The following is a 27,745-nucleotide window of genomic DNA, read 5'->3' on the forward strand; positions in this document are numbered from 1 at the left end:
ATCGCAGTATCGGTGATTTGACAGAGCTATCAAGAAAAAGATTTAAGGGGGGTTAATGCAACGCTTAGCCCGCTGAAACAAAACTGAGAAGACATTGGGAGACATTGCTTTATTCTTGCAAGTGACAAGAATAAGAAAGATCAGAAAAAAATTCTCGAAGCCAGCTAGCCATTGGTTGCCCTAAACTGGACGGTCACAACCAACGAACCTAATGAAACACAGAAATACACAAAACGGGTCGAAATCCACAAATTACAAGTCATGACCTTCTGAACTCGATTAAGTAAACAAGTGTTTCCTAGGATGTCTTCTGAAACAGAAAAACCTACTAAAATTAAAAATTAATACAAAAAAATACAAAAAAGTAAATACAACAAAACGACAAACAAAAAACAGCTTCCGTTTTCCTTTTTTCCTTTTATGTACAAATTAATACAAAAAAAAAAGAAAAAAAGAAAAGTAACTCGTTTTCCGTTTGACGCACAAGAATCGATGTCCGGTCACTCGTTTTCCCCTTTATATATGGATAAATGGGGTGTCGCTCAGAGCGCGAACGAGGGTACTAGTGGCGTGTGGATTAAAATAGCAGTGGCGCCTGCTTTACATCACATCAGACGATCACCTTACAATATCGATTAGGAATAATACTTGGCCAATGACAGGGTCCGTGGATGGTTCCTCCACTCAATATCAGGGGGCGAACCAGGGTACCAGTGGCGTGTGGATTCCCGCGTTACATCGCATCAGACAACCAACTTACAATTGATTTAAGCGCGTCCTCGATCAGAAGTAATAGCTAGTAACATATACTCGGCTTGGGCAATGACAGGCTTTCTTATATCCGGGTGGTTAAGTTGCTGTTCGTTTGAGACGAATAGAGACAGAAGACTCAGAATGTAATATTTCACCACCATTGTAAAAACATGGGCCGAACTGTGTTGTTTATGTGGTTGCGACAGTTAAATTTTTTGTTGTAGGCATCCTTTTGCAGGAGCAAAATGAATTTCTTCCTTGCGTTTATGTTTGAAAATCGGACCTTCCCTCTGGCCACTGGAGTGTTTGTGTCTTCATAAGAAACTAGTATCCTGGTGGAAAAGGCACCCCCTACAACTCTACATTTCTACTTATATACTGATGATCTTACCTGCATTCATTTCTTCATCCCGCCATTCAAACAAATTTATATAAAATTCATATATTCATCATTACGTCTTCATCTTTCCAGGGTACACTACGGACCAATTTAATGATCAGCTCCCAGTTGGCTTTCTAGTTCAATTGGTTAGAGGCCGCACCGGATCGTAGAGGTTAGGGTTCGAAGCCTGGCAAGCCTGAATTTTTTCAGGCTTTAATAGTTTTTGAAACTGCATTAGTCGCATAACTGTGATGATGCTCTCTTCATCTATTTCTTCATCCATCATTTCAAGTTGATTATACTGAACAGCAGTATCTTCTGAGTACCTTTATCGTTACCGTTATTATTTCCGTGAGGTGCTAACGACTTAAGTCTTTTTAACCAATCGGTAACACAGTCGAACCTCCAAATTGGAGACACGAATTAATTGGCCTTTGGTAGAGGCTCCATTGTAGTTGCAGCCAGAAAAAACGGGGGTTTCTTCTAACCTCAGTTCGAGTTTTTACGTTTGATCTTACACTAAATGCAGCCGAATTACAGTCAATCTTCAAATCACGTTCTTTAATTCTTGGTTCCCTTGCCAAAGGACAAATACTTTGTGTTTTATAACTGGATACTAGCGCTTGTAGAAAGATCAAAGACGGATAATTAATCAATCAAAGTCTGGCCTAGAACTAGCCTCCCGCGCAGGCGTTTTTAGGAGAGCTCGTTTTTCATCCCTCCAAAAAACGAGCTCCCCTAAAAACGCCTGCGTGGGAGGCTAGCCTAGAACATGCTTAAATAAAGAAAACGGAGACAAAAAAAAATCAGAGTGAAATATCGTTAATCCTGTAAGTTCTGCCAATCAACGTCTGAAAATTAACTACCTTAATATAAGAAAGTCTGTCTGTTACAGCCGGAAATGGACGTGACACTGTTTATTCAATTTTCAAATGAGACATTTTAGTGACGCTTAAATGAAATTATTAAGTGTAAAAACCCGGATGTGAGCACATGGTTTTGTCTTTAGTTTTTGCTCGTACAATTTTGGATGGTCTCCTGTATACGATTGTAAAGCTTATTTGGAAACTAATACAGTCAAGAATTGTTCCTACTTTGGTTTTGGTGGATATTTTTTTGGTTTCGGGAACACTGTCATCGGCCAAGTATTATGTAAGGTTGAATGCTTTCTCCGCACCTTGCACTCGTGTCTCCTTTCGCGTGCCTCTCGTGACTTCTCGCGACTCCCCCAAATGGAGAGCTTGCTCGCAGATCGCGCTCTGAGTCTATACATAAACGGGAAAACTACTGACCGGAAGTCGATTCCTGTGCATAAGACGGAAAACGAGTAAACGGAAGCTGCTTTTCGTTTTTCGTTGTTTGGTATGAATTCTGCGAAGATGTTAGCGAATTTTATACAATTTATAAAACACGGCACAAAGATCTTTTTTTCCCATTACAATCTTATTCTAAGAAAACTTTAAGAAAAAATGTCCCGAAAAGCGCTCGAAAACACAAACGAAATGTGCTCATGCCCCCTGGGCATCCTATAATACTCCTTAAATCGAATTAATTCAATATGGCCGCCGTATCGGTAAAAAGGTCTATTGTTACGGGCGTTTTATGCAACCGGGCCCTGGACAGCGTATAATACACTACATCCGTATAAATAGCTCGCCACTTGTTATAGATGCCATGACATTTGGCCTACCAGTTCGGCATGGCCGAACATTGCCGTTTGTACGCAAACGACACAGAAAATGAAAACTTGTTTTTTGTGTTTGTGTGCCTTATAACTCGGCTGCTTCAAACAAAATGTTCTTTTCAAAGTGAAACAAACACCTCGAGGGACAAACAATTTATGATTAAACCGAGATGTTTCGCAAGTTGGAGAATGACAAGTGAAAAATGCACACGGGCGAACGTGCAAGAAAGCAAAAGTATCTAACTATCTATAGATGGATTAATTTGCAACATGCGCGTATAGCTGTTGCACTTTCCCGCTGGGATTTTTGTTATTGTTTTTAGGCTTAAAAACAATAAAAAAATCCAGTGTGCAAATGCGACAGCTATACGCGTATATTGCAAATGAACCCACCCATGATACATATATATCTCTCTAGATGAAAACGTTACTGACACGTATATATATATAATATCGTTACCTCTCTTTGAGTGGAGGAACACAGCTACCCCACTGGAGAGTTTTTCTACGGCTCGTCTCTGACTGAACGTTCTTGTGTGCCTGGGGAATTCTGGGAACAACAAACGGTACTTGAATGCTAGAGCTGTTGCTAAGATGCTTCCGGTAACAGTGGCGTTAGGCGATTCACTCATGGAATAATGATTTCCAGGACAAACAAGTACAGTTGTCCCACCATCCACTAACTGGCCCCACATCTTTTCGCTGCTATCGAGTGAGATTGGGGAGAAGCAGGCATCTTGACATTTAAGGAAAGTGAGTGGACCTCGGTAACGGAACTATCAATAAAGAACAGGAAAAAATCGTCTCATGAAAGATAAGCTTTCAGTATTTTCATAAAATATAGGCTAGAGCTCTGTGCAAAGTACAAGCACTAAGGCGAATTCAAAATGATGCGTAAGTTAACTAATAAATAGTTAAGAGGTTTTTGAGTGACTTCTTAAAACATTCAAGAAACAAGACTAAAGTCCAAATAAACATTGCTTTTCAGTAAATGAGTTTGAAAAAACTCTCCAAGGAGAACTTATCGACTACTAGTTTTCTTTCGATATCGTTGTTTTGAGAAAACAGAAACAGAAAGGAAACAGAGATCTTCTTGTACCTCTGCAGGCTGCCACTCTACATGTGTCCTACTGGCGACAATTTGATCCTTCAGAAGAGATTCTCTCAGTGTTCTCAAATTGAAGTTTGCTAGACCTTTCTCAAACGCCCTTTTTCCTAGTTCTTCTATGATCCATTCTTTGGTGTTCTCCTCTCTCATCTTGTGGTATTCATCCGATGTCATCTTCAGTGAGTCTATTGCCAGCTTTCTGAGATAATTTTCAAATTGGAGCTAAAATGCAATAACTCTTCGTTACAATTTGTCAGTAATACATCAAACACAAAGCATAGAATGAAGTAACAAAGAATGAAATGAGAGTCGAGAATCCGACGTGTAGCGGTAGAATCGTGACAAACTTTACGATCTGTGATAAAAAATTGAATCAGTTTGTCGGAAATAACTTCTCATGCAAAAAGATTTTGTTTGAGGAAACAAGTTGACTCAGTTTTCGTTTTAGTCTTTAAATTGCAAAAGAGTTGGTGAAAAGTCTGTCAAGAAACCTAAAGTTTATTATGTATACCACCAGCAACTTGTCAATATAGAGCTTTAAATATACATTTCATCGACCAAGATGTTGACAAACCTCGACATGTCGACGTTGCGAGTTTTCATGCCCCTGCATGTAAGGCAGTCTGATGGCGACAGTCGACGAGGGCTGAGTCCAGGGAAATGTATCAATCATCGCTACAAACTCCACTCTTTGATTTTGCTCCGCCAACAAGGAAGCCATTTCATACGCGAGAAGTCCTCCGTATGAATATCCACCGAGAAAGTAAGGACCATGACTCTGTTCCCTACTTATTAACTGAACGTAATGTGTGGCAAGTTCACGCACTCCACCCCAGTCATCACTCACTGCAGCTGGATCTTTAAAACCCAGTCCATAGAAGGACACTAATTTCTAGAGACGGAAAAGAGACTGTAAGAGAGCATCCACGTATAAGTACCTGGGGGTTCACCTCGACAGTGGTCTAACGTTCGAGGAGCATGTCGAAGAAGGACTCCTGGCAGCGCTTGAGACCACTCGGAAGAGTCAGGGGCACCCAACGTTAATTTTCGGAAAATGTTTGTTCGGAAGATGATTTGAGATCTAGAATTTTCGAAACATTCGTTGTAAAATTTCTTGCTAGCCTGCCTGTCCTAGGATTTTCGAACATCTAAAAAATGGTAAAATGGTAAAAATGGTAATTGCCCATTTTTAACGGAATTTTACCCTAAAAAGGTCGCCTATAATTTTCGGGAGCCTTTTTTCTGGCTGAAATTTTCGAAAAGGTAAGTTTTGATCCCTATAATTTCCACTAGACTTTCAGCTAGGAAATCCAAACAGATGAAAAATTTCTAGGGGATAAAAATATGCCTATATCTACAGTTTAAATACTAAAATACGTTCAACAATGCTATGTTTAAGTGGTTTTGCACTATATTCTCGTTGGGTGCCCCTGAAGAGTAAGACCCCACCTAACATAATCTGTAGCCATGGCAAATCATTTCAGTTGCCATTTTACCTAGACTGGTGCAAACCTTGCTACAAATCTTCCTATAGTATTTATAAATGCGGAAGACTACCTAAAACGAGAACCTTCCTGCTTTAAGTTTACTAAAATTGAAATCTCGAAAGTTTTGAAGTTACCGCCAAAATATGATGTCGAAAGTAACTGGTCTAGATCAAAAAAGCAATAATCCTCGCGCTGGCTGCTCCAGTTAATTACAGACGATCAACCGATTTTTTTCAACCTGTCACCTAAAAGTGTAGAAAATGGCGAACAATCGCCAACTTGTTAACAAAATATCAAATGAGATAGCAAAGGGCCCCTTTAGAAGTGGCGATTTTGTAGAAAATGGCAGAAAAGGCGAAAAATCGCTAAATTGTAACAAAGTTCAAATAAGATGGGAAAGGGACTCCTTTAAAGGTGGCGAGTTTGGGAAAAATGACGTATTTGGTCAAACATTCTAATAAAGCAAATAGGTATGTTAACATACGGATTGTTGATTTGTATGAATTGGCAAAACGATCCCTTTAAAAATTAGTCGAGTTATCTGAAACATGCAGGTTGTGGAAAACATGCCCATAAGATAGTGGAAATGTTAACTAAAGTGTCATTAATCTATTTATAATGCCATTACTTTAACTGATAATTGAAATTCGTCTCAAACAAGAGTGCGTGTTCGGTCATTACCACCTATGTATAATTTCTTCACAAATCCACGATCAAATTGGTGGAATGGTTCACGAGTTGTATTGGATTATCAGTGCGTGAATGGTACTTGTCGAAATGTTTATCGCAATTTACTTACCAAAAATTGCAAGATAGGTATCCTTAATTTCCCAGGCTTGCGGTCGTTCTTTGAATTATATATCTCGCATTTGTGCCAAGTTCGCCATTTTTGCTAAATTTGCCATTTTGGCCAAAATCGCCAATTTCGCCAAAATGGCCACTCTCCAAGGGGCCACTTTCGGTATTCAATTTGAATCCAATTTGAATCGCCAGCCCTCTGGTGATTTTTCGACATTTTTGCCATTTTCGCCCTTGCATGCATTTCTGGACATAGGTGTACCTATGGTTTTGCCGTGGTTAAATAAAGGTTTCTATCTACCTTGGGGAAGAGCCTCCCAGTATAAAACTTCGTTGAGTACCCCCCGGGCCCTGCTGAAGGGGCAAATCCTGTATAAATATAGGTAAATAATAATACTATTATATAGATTTAGCCAGGGCTAAAAGCGAGGCTCCCATTAATAAATACATAATTCAAATCAAACAATAATCTTGTATTCCACAATTCAGTTAACTTTAGAGCACATCCATGTGACTTTTCAGGGAAAGCTAAGTGATTTTAGAGAAAAACAAGACGCTACAGAGCGTACACTACAGCGTCGTGGTTGTGGAACTGATTAATTGTAAATGCGGAGGAATAGTAAGAAATAAATATGGTAAGAGCAAGGTGTTAATTTGTGATATTTGGGATTTGTTAGAATATTCTGAAAAGAGCAACATCCAAGAGGCCTACTTGCCAAAAACTAGCATTTCGGGACAAATTGTCCCTTCCAGGAACACCAATATGGCCGCCGGATACCACCAGAAACATCTGTTTTCGAGTTTTCCTACTAATGCGTGAATTCTTCGCTTGAGGAACTCATAAAGATTACATTAATATTTACTCTGAGACAAGGAATGTTTAGATTGCAAAATCTCCCAAGATCGGTAATGTTTTTAACTCGCATAAGAGCTTTCCTGGCCGCCAGCCGCGTCACGCAAAAGCCTGGAAATTCAAGCGAGATAGTACCTACAATTGCAAAACTCAACAAAATGCCACTTAAACCGGCCAGGAATGACAAGGATACGTTCAGTTGAAGGTATCTTAGCTTTGTTTTGTTATATTTTGACTTTTGGACTATTTTAGTTCATGGGAGTTTCGACGACTCATCGCATTAATTTGTCCATGTGAGTATTAACATATTCATTCAGTGACACATACTACGTCTGGGCCGCCTGTGGGCAAACGCGTGAGAACTTACAGTGATTGTATGAGAATCTAATGTCGAATAATTTCCTTAGAACGGCTGTTCTGAAAAAATATGATTTGTAAACTAAAGCTTCACTCCTAAGGATTCTCCGGAAAAAATTTGAGGGCGTTATATGCACTAGAAGACCTAGAACCACTTTTTAAAATTTTCTATACATTTGTCTGTAAGAAAGTCACGGGAAAATTACAGACAAATATATGGAAAATCTAAAGAAAGCCTCTGGAGCGATTTAAGCACAGGCACGCCCCCCAATTTTTTTTAGGACAATCCTTTGCTTTGTAGCTTTAGTTTACAATTGATATTTTGTTCAGAACAGCCGTTTTATGGAAATTATTCGACATTAGATTCTCATACAAACACTGTAATTTCTCACGCGTTTGCCTACTCGTCAAGATGGCGTCGAAAACCGTGACAAGGTCTATTTATGATTTCAGTAACTGATGCAAATCTGCTTACTCATACTGAAACGTAAACATGCCCTAATTAATTATTCATGAATAATCCAAAAATGTAGAGAACGTTCCAGAAAGTCAGGCCACGCATGAAAGCAATTTTCTTACGTAATACTCAACAAAGACAAAATTCTCTATTTATTCCTCGAGTAAATTAAAGACTAAACTCGAATTGATCTCAAGATATCACGAAGTAGTCCGGTCTCATTTCGTGAAATAGCCGAAACAAGCCCAAAAGTCACGAACTTGTACGCCCAATCTTGTCCCGAAACTAGTGCATCATTTCATAACTGTTTTTCATATCCCGAATTACCCTGGGTCGCAGGAGCGCAATCGGCTAATCCCTCAGGTGAGTCGGTTCAAACCCCGGGAAAGCCAAAATAATAATTCTTTCTTCCTTGAAAAAGTTAAAGAATAAATCGAAGAAATCGAAGTGATCTCGAGATATCTCGAACTAATTCGGCTCTCACCTCGTCAAATAGCCGAATAAAACCGAAAACCTACAGACCTTGCGTGCCCAATCTTGTCAAAAAAGTGAACTTTGATACATTCCTGAGCGTCGCAAATCCTTTACTTCGCGCTCCGCCGAAGTAATAATTTGCAAACAGCCCAAGAGTGAACCAAATCTTACATCGAGTTGATAGCCTCATATGTACACCCAAAAACTGGCAATCATCTTCGATCACATTTAATAAGAGCCATAATGGCTCTTGATCACCGTAGATTAATTAGGCCTGGAAAAAAAAATCCGGCCAATTTTGTTGCGTTCGACAAGTTTACTTTACAAAATCTTTCCAACAAATCTGGGTGCGTGTAAACCAACCTTTTATATCATTTATACATCACATCTGAGGTGAAACAGTAATATGAGGCACTGTTTTTATCTTACAGACCTAGGACAGAATGCAGTATTTCACACTTTTGCAATACAAATTGCTATCATTCAATGTTCAGGACCATCAAAGCACGCGTGGGCTTTAGCTAAACCGTTAAAAAAATTTCCAAACTCACCTATACGGCCAGCCGGTTCTCACTTTTGCAGTGTGAGCTGTGGCGAGTGTTTGAATGAACATTAACAGAGTTACGCTCCAACATAATTTATTATGTTTATTTTTTTTAAATGGTTTGACGCGCGACATTTTAAGTACTCCTGGAGGAGTTGTTCCCTGAACGACTGAAAACAATCGGCAAAACGATTAAAATTACAAGAGAGACGACTAACAATCAATAAGAGAAATATAATTCGGTGAAACATGTACAGAGACAACAACTTTCATTCTGAAAGACAAGTATTAAAGTGTCTGTAAAAATCCTGAGTCTTCGAGCTTAAAGCTGAAGTTTATGTTTTAAGCCAGCTTCCCGGTGTTTGCTTTTTTCAAAGACGAACTCGCTCAAAGCTTTCTTTTACAGCCAGAATTATAACTAAATATTCTTTGGAACGTTTTATTTCTATTTGCGGTAAGAAAATGTGTGAAGACTTTTTAAAGATCTGTAAGCTTATAACATACCTGATACTCGGTCAGATCATTGTCTCAAATCTTACAAACGTGCGTAAACAAAATAGCCGCTAAACTACGCTCGACTAAATTAGAAATAAAAAACAAACATCAAATACAATAATAACTCGAGATGCAGCTCCTGAAAGGTATCAAGTACGGCCAGTACAGTATGTGGTCCTTGGTCCGCGTCTAAAAGTCATTAACTTGAATATCTTACCCGAATCTTCACGTAACGAGCTGAAATACTCCCCGAAGATAGCTTTTATGTTCCTCTCGATAATCCTGAAGTTTCAAGTTCCAGACCTAAATATTTTGCTTGGAATTCGAAAAAAGGCGACCGTTTTCCATGGTCCTTGGTCCGCGAATGCGGTCCTTGGTCTGCGTCTCAGGTAAGCAGCACGAAAAAAACGTAAAAATGTTATAGTTTCCACACGAAAACGTGGTTTTCACAATATTTCATGTATTTTTTTTCTTTTCTTTATGCAATTAAGCTAAAGTTTTTTTTTGAAAACCTGTTGTACAAAAAGGCACGTTTTCTCGTAGCGTTTTATTTATTCGCAGGCCAAGTAAACATGACCATGTTGTTTACGGTGCCGCGAAAATCCAAACTTCAAGAAAGACAAATTAACCTACCTCTCAACAAACTTTAATTTCGCGTCTTCACCCACAGCAAGAAAGCCGAAACTTCGTCATATGAATGAATGCTGATCAGTAAATCACGATATCTTTCATTATTCAACGTATTTTTTTTCTCGACGAAATATTTTATCATTTTCGGAAAAGTCGCGGACCAAGAGCATCGCAGACTTGCGCGGACCAAGGACCACATACTGTGTCGCTTCAGACTTTGCAACTCTTTCGCATCAATGACAAGCAAGGTGAAAACGAAAACGATGCCATCCGAAATCGGATTTCCGACTTTAACAAGTGACGTAATTCGCAACCAAAAACCCAATAAACAAACTAGCTATGAATAACAGAAGACTCCTGATAGCAGCAGAATTTCATTTTGTACATCCAGTGGAAAAAGACGGTTAAAAACATCACAAGTTGACACAAACCCTTGCAGATTCAGCTGTCAAAGTAAACAAGATTCAAGATGCTGTATAAATTTTCCGCATGACCCTCACTTGTCAAATTTTGACCAATCAGAGAATAAAAATTGGACGTAGAGCGTGACCAACGCGTGAACATGGTGAGAAAAGTCAAAAGCAACTGTCTTCCCTGCCCGTAGCAGCTGGCTGAATTTTCGCGTCCGAGGTCAGTTTGAAATCAAAAGTTTAATTGTGCGGCACATAAACACAACATATTTCATTTGAATGTAAAAAAGAATTAAACTTGAGCCTGTGATCATTTGAAAACTAGTACCTGGTCAGCGGATAAAAATACTTGACCTCGATGGGTCAACACCTGTGCCCGCGATACGGTCATGTGATACTGGTCAGCGGATACCCTGTTTTGGCAGCTGTCAATTGATCACAACATTGATGTCCAATATGTGTATCAGTTTCCCTGTGCTCCCAAACTAGCTGGAAAGTATGGGATTGAACATTGATCGCGATCTAGTAAAACAATTAACTGGTCAGCCGACAGCTTCCAAATAAACCACGTCACCTCGATGAGTTGACACATGAGCCCGCGATACGTCATGGGATACTGGTCAGTGGGTATCCTGTTTTGACAGCTGGCAATTGACCATATTGTGAATTTCCAATATAAAAGATGTGGACTTGCCAAAACACGCCTGAGACACCCTTCCCTTCCTTTTGATAGTCTCTCCTACCCCACCCGTGCAATCTGTAGACGCGTTCGTACGTACCTACGTACGTACGCTCTGTCAATCACGTGACAACCAAACGAACAGAGGTTGATCATATTCGATGAGTATAGGGCTCTGGAGCCCCGCGATAATAATAATAATAATAATAATAATAATAATAATAATAATATGAAGAAGAGGAAGAATCAAGACTTTGTATCAATGTTTATGAGATGGGTATTTTTTTTTTCCTAGAGGAAATGCATCACATTTTCTTAATGTTTTAGCTTATGGTTTACGAAATTACTATAATTTCTAAAAATTAAAAGAATAAAAATCTTCATCAGCAGCTATACTGCATGTTTAATTTACCTGTCCTTGAAATCCTGCTGCGATCGGCATTAAACTCAACGCGTAACGGTGCGAAGGATGGACACAGAAAAACTTTATGGCTGAGCCCTCTGGAGTGTACAGCGGTACAACTTGTATTTTGCTTTCAGATACATCAGTTATCGGCGAGACGTCTTCAGTTGCCTGTGCTTGCGCATGCTCGGCCTTTTTTCTGTTATCATTTTCAGACTGTTCATCAGATGGAAGGGTGCCTTGTCTTCGTTCATTCATCTTGGCTGCTAGGTCTCTAACCAGCTTTAGAGGAGTTGTGTCTGGCTGCATGAAGTAGAAGACCTGCAAAGAAAGGCTATTTTTGTCATATTGAGGTATAAAAGGTCGATCCTCTCAGCTACAGATTGCAAGCCGTATTGGATTGGCCCTTCGGAACAACACACCAGGTCGTATCACAATATCCCGACGTTCAGCATACCTGGAAACAGCTATTTCCCAGAAGAAATGACTCACAGGGGCATTTGGTTTTAAGCATCTATCATTAATATGCTACCCGTTTTATGCCGATTTTGGCTACCCATGCATTGTAACTGATAAGTTAACGTTAAATCTGGAAGTTAAAAGTGTACCTCAAAAGAAACTTGCAAGTCCTTTTCAAGGTGCATTTTCATACCCAAGGCCGTTGTGGAGTCAACCCCGTAGCTATACAAGCTGGCGTTGAGATCTGTTTCAGAGGACGAAAGATTGCCACTCAGTAACAACGTCATTGACACACTAACGTATTCGTTGATAAGCTCAGCCCTCTTCTCTCCATCCTTCTCTAAAACGATTCTTTGCGCCAGAGACTCTGTTGAGCTCGTGTCTTTGTCAGTGGCATTTACTGTTGATCTGATAATGGAAAGTCGCAGCGTTCTCTTCAGCCCTTCACCGCTCTTTAAGAATAGAGGCCAGTCTGCATTAAAGAGTGAGATTTGACAGCGGCCTGGCTCCTCAGTTAACACTTTGACCATATGTTTAACACCTTAGAGGACGAATCAAGCAATAAGTAAGACTCCAGTTTATTACACATAAATTATACTGTGCCGTTCATGCTTTGAAAGTAGATGTCAAACAACACTAACAAGTATTTTGTTGTCTAACAACCACGGCTTTCATGTGCCCTTTTCCAACAAATAAATGTTAACAGCCGTGTTTCTTCCGATCGAAAACACCAAACACACTTCTCCTTATTTGGGGGCAAAACCCATGCTTTAGTGTGAAATGGATACCATCCAGTTTGTACAAGAGTACGTTTTAGTAGCACCAAAAGCACCCTAACGATTCGCAATAAACCAATAAACTTGTTTTTGTTTTTGTTTTTCTCTCCTTTTTTTTTTCATTGTTGATGAATAGCCTTGTTCTTGGGGTATTGAGCTCCAATTCAGTTTCTTTAGTTTCTATTTCCGAAATGAATTAAATGAAAAGTCAACCTACTGCCTATTTCCTAATTATTACCGATTAATACGGAGGTAAATTGCATAATACTTAACGCCATAACTTTCAGCTAACGTCCAACGCTATGCCCAGTCAAACTCTGTGCACGGTGGGGCCAAACCACTCCTCAACGGTGTCATTAAAGCCAATTTTACGTATATTTTACATTTCATTTCATTTCTTGACCAAAGTTGCAGGTAGACTACGAATATTGACCAAATGATTTTAAGTTTTTGCTTGACGCAAAATGTCAAATTATGACCTCACAACGGATGACGTCACATAAACGGTTGCATGAATTTTTTCAAATTCAAAGTCAAACTCATATCATCTGCAAGAGCTCTAGAAGGGGACTAAAACAGTGAAAACCGACAATATGGGACGTCAAAGAAATCAAGAGTGCACCCCGCGGAATACTTTAGCTTAAACAACAACGACAACAACAACTGATCTTTCTTTGTACTCACTCTTGCCTAAAAATAAATTACAACAATGCCTCGCTTTAATGACACATTTGGGGGGTATTTTGGCCACCGCGTGTTTTCGCGTAAGCCAGACGTGATCTATTACGTCTGACCTTAGGTTTTATTAAACTGGGCGCAGTTTTACTGCGATAAGAAGACGTTATTCATTCATCCACAGTAATTATTGTCAACGGATTACTAAGACATTCGCTTTCAGAAATTTGCAACGTACCATCCTTGGCATCAACAAAACCCAGCCCTGCCAGCGTTAGCAATTTAGCGATTCCAGTTTCTCTTTCCATTACACCAGCTCCACTGATTGGTCCCCAGTTTATTGCAAGTCCGGGAAGACCAAGCACATGTCTGCGATACTGAGCAAGAGAATCTTGGAAAGCATTGCAAGCGGAGTATGAAGATTGTCCAACGTTACCCACGATCGACGCCATGGACGAAAACATCACGAAGAAATCCAGATCCATCTCTAGGCTCATTTGGTGTAGTAAGAAAGAGCCTAAAAATCAAATTTGTACATTTTGTTAGTGAAAACTGCGATAAATTCAAAAGGAAAAAATGGTAATGTTTGTGGAGCGTTTAATATTGAACAAACCTTTAAATTTAGGCGAGCGGCTTTTAAACCTGTTAGCAAAATGTTGCCTTTGAATTCTACTCTTTAACACAGTCCATTATGCTGTAGTCGACAAGAGCAAAAATTCAGCCTGAGAGTTTAGGGCTTGGTCACTTAGGCTGTCTCACCTTTGATCTTTGGGCCCATGACTTCATTAAAACTCTGTAATTTCAGCTCTTTAATAAATTCGTCTCTTAGAATCATAGCAGTGTGCACTATGCCCGCCACATCTGGAAGGGACTGAAGGCGGTCTCCCAAGCAGGACATTTGCTTTGGGTTGGATATGTCGACCTGAAAAAAGGACGTTGCAAAAGAGCACATGAAATAAGTGGCTGTAGTCTCAATTTAAAGCTTTGTTTTTACTCGGTTCTAAAAGAAAGTTATCTTGACAGCTGTATGAAGATAACAATTTTCAACCGGTACAGTAATTTGAGATATTTTCAATCCCGGTGTGTTTATTAAATACCCGAGCGGAAGCGGAATGTAAAGAAGCCTTCGCGCAGGCTTTGCGCGATTTGCTCGCCTGATTCCGCCCGGAAAGGCTGTTCACGGGCTATTTAATTTATTTACTTAGGTAGTTATGTAACATATCTAACATCTGACACAGTGTTTCATCACAAGATCAGACCAAATACTTAGAAGAGAGTTGAAAATACGACGCGCAGAGGAGTATTTTTAACGAACTTCGAGTTGTTTGATCTTGTAATGAAATAATGTTTGAAAAAACTTCTCAAACAAAATGATTTTAGAAGGAGAAAGGGAGATTGAAAATTAAATCCCGTCAAACAATGAAAAAATGAGGAATTTTTTTCTGATTTCCGATCATTCATTAAAAATTAATTTCCTTTGTACTTTCTTCATGATTTATCGATGAATTTGAGATAACTTCTTTACATCCCTATATTTTCTATATTCCTCGGCAGCCGTTATTAGAAGCAACTCTCCTCCCTACTAAAGGTTGCTCCGGCACTGAAAGCACCTTCAGTCATGAGTTCGTCTTGGCGCCAAATCCTGTGCGACACTGGAAACCTAAAAGGATTTCGAACGCTGATGTGAATGTGTTTACGTTTAATATATTCAAAAGCATCTTGAAAAACTCGCAAGTTTTATTCTTTACATTAGTGTTCCAGAATTCGTTCTTTATGAAATCGTTGCAACCATTTTTTTTTAACCCGCACATTTGACTTTTTTGAGCGAGAATTTTCCTTTCTTTTAAGCTGGAATGAAGTCGACGTCTTCGTTCGTAGTCTCAAAATTGAGGGCTGAAAGGCTCTTGCTAAGCTTAATTGTGCGGAGGGTTTATTAAAAGGGTAAAATTAAAGATGGCCGAAACCGTTTAAGATCTACGTCAGCCTTCTTTCTTTACAACGACGTTTCCCGCAAAATCAGGTTTAAGTTTTTTCTTCCCTAAGGGAAATTCATCGCTGTGTAACTGCAAACGTGAAAGTGATCAAAACCCAGCGCAAACCCAACCCAACTCAAACCCAACCCAAGCTATTACCTCAAAGGAGGTAAAAGGTCTATTGCAACCACACCTATTGCGTTTTCGTTGCAGTCGCCCTCGTGACCTTTTAATACTTTTCAATGTTTCTTAAGGTACTTTAATTTGATATAGATAGAAGGTGACTCTAGACACTCTACCGTTGAAAGGGACACAAAGAGGCAGGCCTCAAACAATTTTTAACTAAGGCTCTAGCCTGGTCAGAATCAGCTTCAATTTTGCCCACGCCGAATAGGTTTGACCCCTATAACCTACTTTTTGAGGCCATAGACTGGTCACCGCCCACATCAAAGCTCGCAATATGTCCGTCTCTAGCCCTTGATCAGTGTTCCACCCTGTTAGCCAAAATGAGATATTGGGCGACGGCAGCCTATGCAAATCGTGAAACTTGTTTCTTAATAAGGCTTAATTAAGCCTTCCGGAAACTTTCCTCCAGGTGGCCAAAAAGGACTGTAGAAAATTAACCGACGAAGGAAAACAACTTCTATCGTGCACGCTGATTTCAAATAAGATTGTTTTATTACACGGACAGGATCATGGGCAATGATCGTCGTGGGGAGGGGAGTGGGGGTGAAGAAAGATGTAAACAGCATTATTAACATACGACTTTATGTCAAGTGCAGCTTGTTAGAGTATTTGGGTACTCAAAATGTCACAACAAAGAAATATATTGAAGTAAACAAGCCTCAAATGAGAATGTTGGGAAAAATTCCTGGAGATACCTTTTAGCAAATCCAGATAGATATATATTGCTACCAATTTTTCTATCAATTACATTCGATAGTGACGTCATGCTTTCGTGGAAAAGTCCAGTTCTTTTGTCGCTCATTTTTATTCTAAAGAACTTCACGAAATCTTTTATTATTAGAAACTATCTTCCTCTTTTTGTTTTGATTTTTTTATTTGTTGTCTTTTTATGAAGTGCTGTATAGTATGAAAATACTTCTAAGGCACGTCGGTTTTGACAGAAGCATCACCCTAATCTGATAAACTGCTATTTGCAATGAGTGATGATGGGCCTGGTAGACAACAAAAAAAGAAAAAGAAAGTTTCCTTTACTTACCTGAATTATATGGATCGCCGCACCGGTTCTCTTCTCAATCTGACGTACCTCTTGAATTTTGGAATCCGAGGGCACAGAGCGGCCGAGGAGTACTATAGACTTTGCACCGTTTTCCGCCATCCATCGGGCGACTTCAAATCCAAATCCACGCACTCCTCCTGCTACCAAATAGGATTTGTTTTCTTTCAAACCACACTCATCTAAGCCTTGTGGTAGCACTGGGATGTCTTGAAGTTTCTCTGCTTCTTCAAATGTTCCAAGTGCTTGTATGAAAAATGAAATGTTAGAAGACTGTGCCACTTCATCTTTTAGAGATGAGGTTCTGTCAAGGAACTCGTTGAAAGCTTTAATTGATGCAACCAAGTCTAAACACTCTATCTTCAATCCAAGAAGCGCTCGTGATACTCCCTTGGTTTCCAAAATTTGCATGCTTCGCATGCTTAGCTCCTCGAAAGCGGACGGGGGTCGCAAAATGTCTAATATATTCTCTCTCTCATATTTAAGATTCTTGTTTGCAGGAAAGATAACATCGCCTTCAAAATCGTTGCTAAGGATAATTACTTTTCCTCCCCTCTTTAAACTAGGACCGCTTCTGTGAAGGACATTCGGAAACGGTGGATTAAGAAACACAACAGCGTCAAATGGATCGTTTAAATCATCATTATATGCTGTGGAGCTCTGTCGCTTTACACTCTCTGCACCCAAATCGGTAAGAAGACTTTTCGTGGATGAACTGCAAGTGTCGGAAATAGTGCAAAAAACTCTGTGACCCAGTGTGTTTCCCAGAACTACCGCTGCTGGTCCAGGACCACGATTTGCCTCATGGATAAGAAGCTTCTGTTTTGTGGCGCCAGCCGCTGCTTTTTGAAGAGTATGATATGCCAGTGCCAGGCATGCTGGAAGGCATGTGGCTTGCTTCATTGTCAGTTTGGAAGGTTTCAAAAACACATTACTGACTGGTATTGGAATGAAACGTGCAACGCGGCCAGAGGGAATGACACCACATACATTGTCTCCAATTTGCAAAGTAATCTTGCCAGAGCCAGGAAGATCAGTCACTTTTCCACTTACAAAGACACATCCATTTGGTTTAGACACATCAAAGAGTGTTTCTGAGGGCGTCCAACAATAGCTAACTTCTACGATGACTTCAAATTCTGTTGTCTTTGGAAAACATTGCTCGCGAAGGCAAAGCGATTTCGATGAAGGAGCTGTTGAAAGGTATAGGTGTCTTTTATTCTTGCTCTCTTTTCTTGTAATTGTTTTGCACATGCCTTGGTGTAGGTTTGCTCGGACGAGACGACTTATAAATCTTCTACCATCTCTAAAGGCCACCTCGTCTTCGATGCTGCCACCTAAAATTTCATCGACCAAGGAATCCACTTCCCGTTTATCTTCTTTGTCACACAGGTCAACTACGGTAACCCTGAGATTCACTTCTTCAAGATTCGCTGTTCTTTTCAGTCCCCAGACAGTAGCACCCCATGGAATGGATTTACCCTTACCAGAACTGTCACAGGTATCCAAAAGCTGTGTTAGCTCGGTGACAAGAAACAGTCGAGAATCCATCAGCTCTTTCTCTAACAACAGTCGAATTAGGAACGCAGAACTGCCAAAAGCGAGTTGTTGAGCTTGCTCAATGACATCAACATCGTCTGGTAGAAGTGATGTGTCCATAGGCCAGAGATTTACAACCCTTAACGAAGAAGAATGAATCGCTGGAATCTCTGCGAAGGCGATTTTTATTTTGTCTTGGACTTCAGTGTCAAAACATTGACCATCTGGAGGATTAACAGAGATGACACTGACTTCACGAGCTTCAAGTGATGAGACCAAATAATTTGACAAATGAGAGGAGTCTTTTAGTACGATGCAATGCAGAGGATTGCTACTTTCCCCCTGTATTGTTAACTCAGCCTCACTCCACTGGACGTCGTAAGCAAGATCAGCTAAAGAAAGTTGACGCGATGAGCTTGTTATCTCTGTAACTCGTAAATCGGTCATTGTCAGCAAAACGCAACCAGTTGGACTCATAAGTGTGACGTCAAATCTTTCAGAATCGGAAACATACTCAGTCACGTGGCAATAAAACTGGTTTGTTAATGGGAAGTCATTCAGTGCAATACTTTTGAAACCAACTGGCACAACGGACTTCTCACCCGTCAACGAATTTGCTAAGGGAATAAAGCAGGATTGAAGGCAAGCATCTAATATAGATGGATGTACAACATAACGTTTACTTTCTTCTTGTATGGTGTGTGCCTCTTTGATGTCTATCAGGCATAGCCCCTCTTTTTTACGTTTCCATGCCTCTTTGATGATGGAGAAGGAAGGGCCGTATTTGAATCCAAACTTCTCTGTTAGTTCTCTGAACTCATTATTTGGTATTCGCTCCATGTCTTCCATTAGCTCACTTATTGCCGGCCCTACCAGGTTGGATGCTGAGACTATGAAAGATAAAGGGTTACGATTTATATTTTGCTAGACAGCGTAAAGTTTGGGTTTTGAAGAAAATATAAAATATTTGTTAAAAATGATAAGCGAGAAAGCGATGGCTGAAAGCAATATACATGTATAATAATCCACTAGAAACAAAATTTACACAGAAAATAATAGAAGATATTTGAGTTATCAGTTTCTGCTAGAGAAGAATGTGAAGCTCTCTCTATTTTTCTCTTTTGAGTTTCTGGAAGACTACTTGGAGTTAACGAGAATTAAACAGATCTCTTGATAGTACCTACCCGTCTTTTTTGTCTGCAGGAGATCCATATAAATTTTTCCCTTGCTTAGGTAAATCTCCGCGTGGTCTTCCTGTACGCATGTTATGTTGTACTCTGCTTCACCAGTCCTTTGAGTCTTCAGGAGACGCAGTCGTAAAGATCGAACCTGCAACATAAAAGGATGGTTTAACCATTTAAAAGGAGTTATGTGACAATTTCATGATTCGCGATACTCAAGATTGATGTAACCGGTTATTCTTTACGCACTTCAATAAATATTCTTGAAAAGAAAATATATAGAGGAAATAATTAAGAAATAGATTATATTGAAGTTACCTGTGTATCGGGTAGTGTAAGAAGGCTCAAGAGCTTCACATCAGTGAGTTCTAGACCAGCTACATGGACAAACTGATCCATCGCCATTGCAAAGGCCATTTCGAGGTACGCAGCTCCTGGCATCACGGTTGTTCCCTGAATAAGAGCGTGATCTCTAAGATCAGGAAAGTGATGGAGGTCAATTTCAGTTTCCCAGCAGTGTAGGCCTGAATACAGAGTGGTTTGTTTCACCTTTCCTAAAAATGGATGAAGTCTTGTCACTGCATTTGGTTTGGCATCAGGTGTTTGGATTATCGTTTGAGGCGGTCGTTCTCTGTACCAGAGAGGGTTTTTAAGCCATGGATAGGTCAACGAGCGGACAAACTTTGCAGAAGAATTTTGCTGCACACAAGTCCAATCTATAGGAAAACCAAGTGTGTACAGTTTGCACACTGTGTTTAGAAGAAAAGACTTGCACTGGTCTTTGATAGGTAGTCTCTTACGAGGAAGGGTCTCCATAACGATTGGCAATGCTTCTTCTTGTAAGTTCACTTGCGAAGCAATCTTTTTCACATAGTGTGCTAAAATAGGCTGGGTGCTTATCTCAACGACCTGTTTGTAGCCATCCTCGAAGAGGCGTCTCACTGCTGGGTAAAACTGGACAGGACAGCGAATGTTACGCCACCAGTACTCGTTGCTGAACTCTTGACCACTGAGCACTCCTCCATCGACCGTAGAGTACACTGGAATCTTGGACAGCTTAGGGTGTAACGAAATACGCTTCAGTGCTGCTTGAAATGGCTTTTCAATGAACTCCATGTGTGAGCTGTGGAATGCCCGTTTGGTTCCAAGAACACGCCAGAAAGTATCCTTTTCGTGTATAGCAATGTGATGACCCAAAGCTTCAACTGATTCAACATCACCAGACACTGTCACGCTCTCTGCATCGTTGATTGCGGCAATGCAAAGAGTAGCAGTTAGCTTCAACTCATCTAGTAGTGCTCTTGCTCTTTCTTCGGACATACCTAAGGCTGCCATGCTACCATTAGTAGGACACTGATCTTGTAGAGAGGAGCGAGCCAACACCAGTTGAACTGCTTCCTTTAGTGTTATGATCCCAGCAACGCAAGCTGCAGCAATCTCTCCAAGACTGTGACCAAGTACAACGGAGGGATAGATTCTCCAAGACATCAGAAGTTTTGCAGTGGCATATTGTATTGCAAACGTAGCCGGCTGAGCAATGGAATTATCTGCGATCCTTGATTTCTCCTCTGATGCCATGATCTCATCTAAAAGTGACATCGATTTCCCCAGATCTTTTATCAGATTGTGGACAGTTAAAAAAGCATCTTTGAATACAGGTTCCATTTCAATTAGCTGTCTTCCCATTGCATACCACTGGGACCCTTGTCCTCCAAATAAGAAGACAAGCTTTGGATCAGCTGCGTTTATCTCTCCGTAGGCAACGACCTTCTCCACTCCTACTGAGTCGTTGGCATACTCCGTCAAAATCTTGGAAGCCTCGGATACAGCTTCAAAGGTAAGTGCTAAGCGATGGGAAAACTGACTGCGACGTTCGTTCAGTGAGTAGCACAAGTTCTCCACAAAAGTCGCATTTTCTTCAGCTTCATCTTCCAGCCACTGAGCATAGAGTCGTGCCATTCGCTTGAGAGCTTCTTGAGAAGGTGCAGTCAAAGTGAAAATATGATGCGGACGTCGACTTTTGCCATTATCTTCATCTAAGCTTGGTTTTACTGCAACTTCTCGAACAAGAACGTGTACGTTTGTTCCACCATAACCAAACGAGTTTACGGCACCTATTCGTGGTTTTCCTCCTTCTGTGATCCAAGGTTCGTTAGTTTGTTGCACAGTAAGTCCTTTTTCATTTAGTTTTAGTTTTGGATTCAAAACACGGATATTAACAGTTGGCACGAATCTCTTGTTTTTGATCATCAATGCGACTTTAATGAGCCCAGCCAGGCCTGAGGTAGATTCTGTGTGATTGAGGTTCGACTTGACAGATCCGATTTTGAGCTGTCGTGTGGTTCCTCTTGTGTAGACGTCGCCGATTGAAGTGACTTCTATAACGTCTCCGATAGCAGTGCCAGTGCCATGGGCCTCAAGGTAATCGACTTCCTCTGGGTTCAAACCTGCCTGATCAAGGACCATCCTAAATAGTGCAGCTTGCGTCTTTGCACTTGGTGCTGTCATGGGTACAGCATTATGACCATCGTTGTTCATACCACAAGCGATTATCTCGCAATATGCATCATCTTTGTCATTCAAAGCTGCACCAGAAAGCTTGAGAACAACTGCTGCAAAGCCTTCTCCCCTTCCATAACCGTCTCCAGAGGCATCGAAACTCTTACAGCGCCCATCAGGAGCTAGAAGGCCAGCCATGCTAGATACTATCTGCATGGCATGGCTTAAGATAATGTTAGGAGCACAAACTATTGCTATGTCGCAATCGCCGTTAACTAGGTGATCGCAAGCAAGTTTGAGTGCTGTTAAGGATGACGAGCATGCGGTATCGACCGCAATACTTGGACCTGTTAGGTTGAGGCAAAAGGAGACTCTGTTCGCTAATATTGACGCTGTTATGCCTGTTGATGAAAACTGGTCGATATTGTTGTAATTTGATGGATGTACTATCAGAGTACTGTATTCTAAGTTCATCACACCCAAAAAGACCCCTGTTCTGCATCTCTGAAGATCCTCAAGGCGCATTCCAGCGTCCTCAATGGCCTCATACACCACTTCCAAGAGCATACGTTGTTGGGGGTCCATTCCTCGGGCCTCTTGATCGGATATACCGAAGAACGTGTTGTCAAAAGATAGAATGTCTTCCAAATAAGAGCCTCTGACAGCACAGTGACGTCCATTGACAAAGCGCTTGTGATGATATAGTCGGAAAAACTTTTCATGTTCCTCTTTTCTGTTCTGTGGGAAATCAGTAATAGAGCTCCTGCCTTGCTCAAGTAAATTCCAAAACAGAGTCTTATTGTTTGCTCCAGGAAACCTGCAACTGATGCCAACAATGGATATGGCAGAGCGCTTGGATGTCGCTCGTAGTGGTGTATCAACATATCGAATTTCAACAGACATTTTTCTCCTTTTCTGTTTCGTTTGCTTGAGCAGCATCTTTTGGACGTCAAAGCTACTTCTGAACCCGAAAATTAATGTGAGTGCCGGTGGCAAGATTACCAGAGCATGGATTAGTCCCAAGACAAACACAGCGGGAATGAGTCGTAAAAAAATATTCTGTAAACTTGGAAAAATGAAGCCTAATGAAATGGAGCCTGATATCTCCAAAAATGCTGCAACAAATATAGGCCACCCAACCGAGCACAAAGTCTTGCTCCCGCGTTCTCTTACGACGGGTTTGTCTGAAAATATAAACGAATGAGCCACTTGAACGCTGAAATTTTGTGCTAAAACAACCGTGAAATATAAAGAAATGAGGGTGATGTGATTCAGGTTAATTGTCCACACTTCCATGAAGGTTACTGTCTCCGCTATAAGTAAGCCAAATAAAAGCGTTAGGCAGATACTGATCCTCAAACTAGTAGTTGAAAGCAGCGTGGTCACAAAGACTACAACTGTGGCAATAATGAGTAAGAGGACGGTTTCTCTTTCCAACGAGGAGAGGTCTTCAATCTTGAAAAATATCTTAGACACCGGTTTAGCTTTAAGGGAGAGTTTCAGGTCATCTCTCAGTTTGTCTAGTGACTCTCTGTTCTTATAAAGTCGGTTGTGCAGTTCCAAGTTAACATGAAAACGAGATGCTAAACTTGTAGAACGAGGATTATTCTCATGGAAACGTACATCTTGTCTGAAAGAGACACTATGTGATGTATTCAGGAATCGCTTTAAGCACCTGTAAAACTGTGAATTTAGGCAGCTCTCATTTCCATTCCTTGCCCAATTTGAAAGGGCAGTGATCCAACATACTGGTTTGGTCTGACTGTAAGAAGCCTTCCCCAGAGTTTTACAAATTTGAAGCATCTGATCTTGGATAGCTTTCTGTGAGTAATCAGTCTCCCTGGAGAACACGATACTTACATCGGCTTGTTTTCCAAAGAACTTTTGTTGTGCCTCATTGAACTTGTTGAAGTTATTATGCTGTCGGTCAAGGTTCTCTGTGGCACCTGTTCTCTCACCACCGTATGAAGCAGACAACACAAAAAAACTTATAAAGCAGATCAAAATGAAGAGTGAAAACACTTTACCACCGAATGAAGTTTGTAAACGAGGAAAATTCTTTAGAAAGTTTGGCATTTTATTATGTACTTTTCCTCTTTCTCTTTTGTCACAGGGCTGCGCGCAGAATGTGTTTAATGGCTTTAGCTGACTTTCTAGTAACCGCGTTAACGCTGCAGTTATAAGAAAAGACGCCCCTGAAACAAGTACATAGGCTATGAGTGTCACCAGGAAGAAACGAGAAATAACTTCAAACGAAGATTTGATAGCAATCCCTACAAGAATTGTTCCACAAAGCGCCGAAAAAACTTGGACAGTTCCCACTCTTGCAATGCAGCTGGCGACTCGGTATTCAATCGATAGTACGTTGTGTAGCCGATCCCATTCGTTTAAGAAGAGGGCTAAGTCTGATGTTGCTTTTCCAAGCAAAAGAAAAGGAATGAAAAAAGTGGTTGGTGAAAAGGAAATGCCTACCATTGAAACAATGCCTGCAGAGCATATGAAGGGCAACAAGCCAGTTGAGAGCAAAAATAAGGCAGCTGTTAAACTAGTGATATTATGGACGGTAATGTAAACGAAAAACAGTGCCAGAAATATAACTGTTAAAAGTGATAAATAGAGTGCCCTCATATCCGCTTTCAAGACCTGCTGTAGAGCAATATCGGTTGATTTTCCACTCCTATAAAAGAGCGATGAGTATTTCAGCCGATTCTCAATTGATGATACCATGTGCTCAAAAGAGGTCTCAAAGTCTAAAACCTCCTGGTCCTGTTCCTCATTGGTTGTCTTTCTAATAAAGTATGAAATTCGAAGAGCCTCAGCCTGCGCAGTTGGCAGTTTTGTTTTATTGTTGACCCGAAAACTACCTAGCATCTGTCTGTAAGAGGTTTCCAAAGACTGACCATCTGAAAAAGTGTTCCTTGGATAAGACTTCTCACGAGCCAGAATTAAAGACAGGTTGGTTAGATGTTCAAAGTTAGCCCCAGCAAAATCCAAAGGATTGCTAACAACGCAAGTTTGCTGGTCAGGGATTTCGGTGCTTCTTGTGGCTAGGGCCGATGATTTTCTGAAACACAAATTTTGGTAATTGCTAATGTTCAAAACTGTCTGGTGCACGAGCACTGCCTCCTTTAAACATTCCTCATCGAGGATGTTTCGATTTTGTTTAGGTATCAGGATTATCTGCTCTTGGCGTGAATCAAGAAGTGGAAAGAATTGTGCTGCATACTTCAAGTCGATTCTGGATTGGCCATCAGCCACAATAAATTGCCTACTGGACAGCTGCTCGACACTTAGCCGAATAAAACCGAAGCAGCTTGCAACAAAAAAAATTAGTGAAAGCAGAAGGAGATTCAAGGGTCTTCGATTGGCCAAGAAGAAACCGATTTTCTGGAGAAATTTATCGTAGGCTGTGACTACGTGAAAGGAAACGTTCCAATGTCCTCCAGTGATAATCGTTCGGCCAGGACGATGTTCATTATCTCCCTCGTAGAAGTCGAAAGATCTGTAGGTATAAGCATTCAATAGAAGAATAAATGGAATTGTTAGGGCATGGATGTATTAATAAAGATTGAGGGAATTATCATGTAATGTAATAGGCAAATGATGTTAATTGCTCCCAAACTGGAGACGCAAACAAGTTTGAGAGGCTGCTTAGAGTCTTTTTATGGAAGCATTTCTGCATAGCACTCATTCGGCATGTCGTTTGGCGCTGGCATGGAAACCACGGTTAGGGTGTTAAGGTAGATGAACACATTTTGATAGATTGTGAGTCACCACAATTCATTGAAGTGTTATTTAAGACTCGTATAAGGCCAAAGTTTGGCACGGAAAAATCAGTTTAAAGGAAATTATGTTTATTAGGTTAAAAGTAAGATTCCGGTGGTCGCTATCGCAACATGGACGATTGAAAACAAGCCTTAAATTCTGAATTTAGTAGCTTAATGAAAAATCCAGTCGTTGCATTTCTTTATGCATTTGCACACAGCTTACAATTAGTAATTCTATTTTTTTGAAAACAACTTAAGCAAATTTTAACAAACAGTTTTTTAACTGTTTAACCCATTCGCCCCTGAACCGCCCGTAACCGCCCGTGCGGATCCAGGTACTTTCTATCCTTTGTGACGTCATCAGTTTTAACGGTCAAGGACAACTTTCTTCGCTAACTTGTGTAGAGTGAAGAGATATTTCAAACCATACCAGAATGAGCACAATTCAGTCAAAGACACCGGAGAAAGAAGCAAAAAACCACGTGACATTGACCTCAAAATCTCCATGAAAATCTTGTTCGATTGCTCACCTACCTTTCCTTTCACCTAATCCTAAGATCCTAAAAGCTTTCCTGAAAACTCTTCCCACCAAAATGAAGCCTACTAAATGCCCAGCAAGAGAAAAAAAAAATGAGGAAAGAAAAGCGAAAAAAGAAGGGAGGAGAGAAAGCGAAAAGTAACAGTCAAGACTGCTGTGTCACTTTTAAACCCAAAAACGAAAAAATCTCGAAATTTTACTTTCTGCGCATGCCCAAACTTCGCAAGCTGATATTTTGCATCTGGATCAGAAGGCCGCGAAGTGTACGACCTGTAAACCGGTTTGTGGTAAGTTTTAGCTCTTTATAGCACGACAAAGACCAGAAAACCACTCGACTAGCTTCAAAACGCGTTTTTCGGCAAAATCTCCAGGACCGAATGGGTTAAGGACATAGCCATCATGTGAAATTTGATTTTGTCAAAAAAAAGGCTTTCGTTCAACTATTATTATTAGGTTTTCATTGACTGAAGTGTGATATTAACAGTTATTTTTTTCCAAGCTTGCGAGCGGGAGGAATGCTCCAAATCCTGCAATCTGATTGGTTCCGAGAGTGGGCCGTATTTTACAATCTTGCCCGCTAACCCGGGCAGAATCTTTGGCAGCTTCATTCACAAGTTTGTTTGTTGTTTGTGAATGAGCAAAAACCGTCATTTTCAAACCATTTTTCTCTTAAAACTTGCGCTATTATTAGCAGTAGCTAAGGAAAATTGAATTTTATTATTCGGACAGAAAATCTGAAGGGAGAATCAAGTAAGTCAGCCAGGAAAACCGCTAAAGTAAAGCAAAACAGGTGGCTTGTGATGTCGCTTCACCAGTTTTATAACCGCTCTGTAAGTACTGCACCGTTTATTGGACATTTTTGCTCCGTTTGTAGTTTTGTTTTCCATTTTTGCTGTATGAATCTAGATTCTGCCGTTTTACATTGAATTTTGCCTCGCTAGTTTTCTACTTATCAGAAAAGGTTGTTGTCAATTATTGCATTTTAACTTACAATCTTTAAATAAACAACACGAATCACTTTTCCAGCAGTCGGTTATCGCCGTTTTCATTTTTTTGGTCATAACTTGTTACTCACATCGCCTTCTTTTATTCGAATTCAATTCAAAACCTTTAAATCGGTATATGTAATTAGCTCTTTAATTTTACAAAGCCTTTGTGCAGTTTTCATCCCACTCGATTGAATTATTCAGCCGAAGAAAATCCTTGCTGTATTTCTTTCCTGGCGCTTTTAATATCAAGCTCGTCAATTCTTTTATCCTTGTTTGACACTCAGATTATGAATTGTCTAGCAAAACACAAAAACCTTTCTTTATTGTACAAGAGAGCAGAAAGTGCCATAATATAAAATACCAAGCTAAAAATTGCTGGCTACCAGTGGAGCAAAGAATAATATTTAAGATTAGTCTTATATGTTTTAAGATACTCAACAATTTAGCTCCTTGTTATTTGGTAGACCTACTCCAAGTTTATGGACCTGCGAGGTGCCCTCGCTCATCTTCAGACAAGTGGGGTCTTGCTTAGAAACCCTATAACTTAAAGACATACGGTTAAGAGCTTTTTCAGTCATTGCCCCTATACTCTGGA

General features: G+C 40.3%; 1 protein-coding gene across 1 annotated transcript in view; it reads right to left on the reverse strand.

Annotated features, from left to right (window-relative positions):
- The window catches only part of LOC140932745 (phthioceranic/hydroxyphthioceranic acid synthase-like), a 46,646-nt gene that overhangs the window by 5,915 nt on the left and 12,986 nt on the right, over positions 1–27,745 (reverse strand). The window contains exons 2-11 of the mRNA XM_073382258.1: positions 19,676–25,358; positions 19,361–19,505; positions 16,620–19,066; positions 14,184–14,346; positions 13,663–13,941; positions 12,123–12,514; positions 11,524–11,835; positions 4,502–4,819; positions 3,919–4,149; positions 3,280–3,595 (exon numbers count right to left, since the gene is read on the reverse strand). Of these exons, the coding sequence (XP_073238359.1) occupies positions 3,280–3,595; positions 3,919–4,149; positions 4,502–4,819; positions 11,524–11,835; positions 12,123–12,514; positions 13,663–13,941; positions 14,184–14,346; positions 16,620–19,066; positions 19,361–19,505; positions 19,676–25,358 (10,286 nt within the window). The remainder of the gene's footprint in view (positions 1–3,279; positions 3,596–3,918; positions 4,150–4,501; positions 4,820–11,523; positions 11,836–12,122; positions 12,515–13,662; positions 13,942–14,183; positions 14,347–16,619; positions 19,067–19,360; positions 19,506–19,675; positions 25,359–27,745) is intronic.

The sequence above is a fragment of the Porites lutea genome, chromosome 1, assembly GCF_958299795.1.
Source record: "Porites lutea chromosome 1, jaPorLute2.1, whole genome shotgun sequence".
NCBI classification, from domain to species: Eukaryota; Metazoa; Cnidaria; class Anthozoa; order Scleractinia; family Poritidae; genus Porites; species Porites lutea.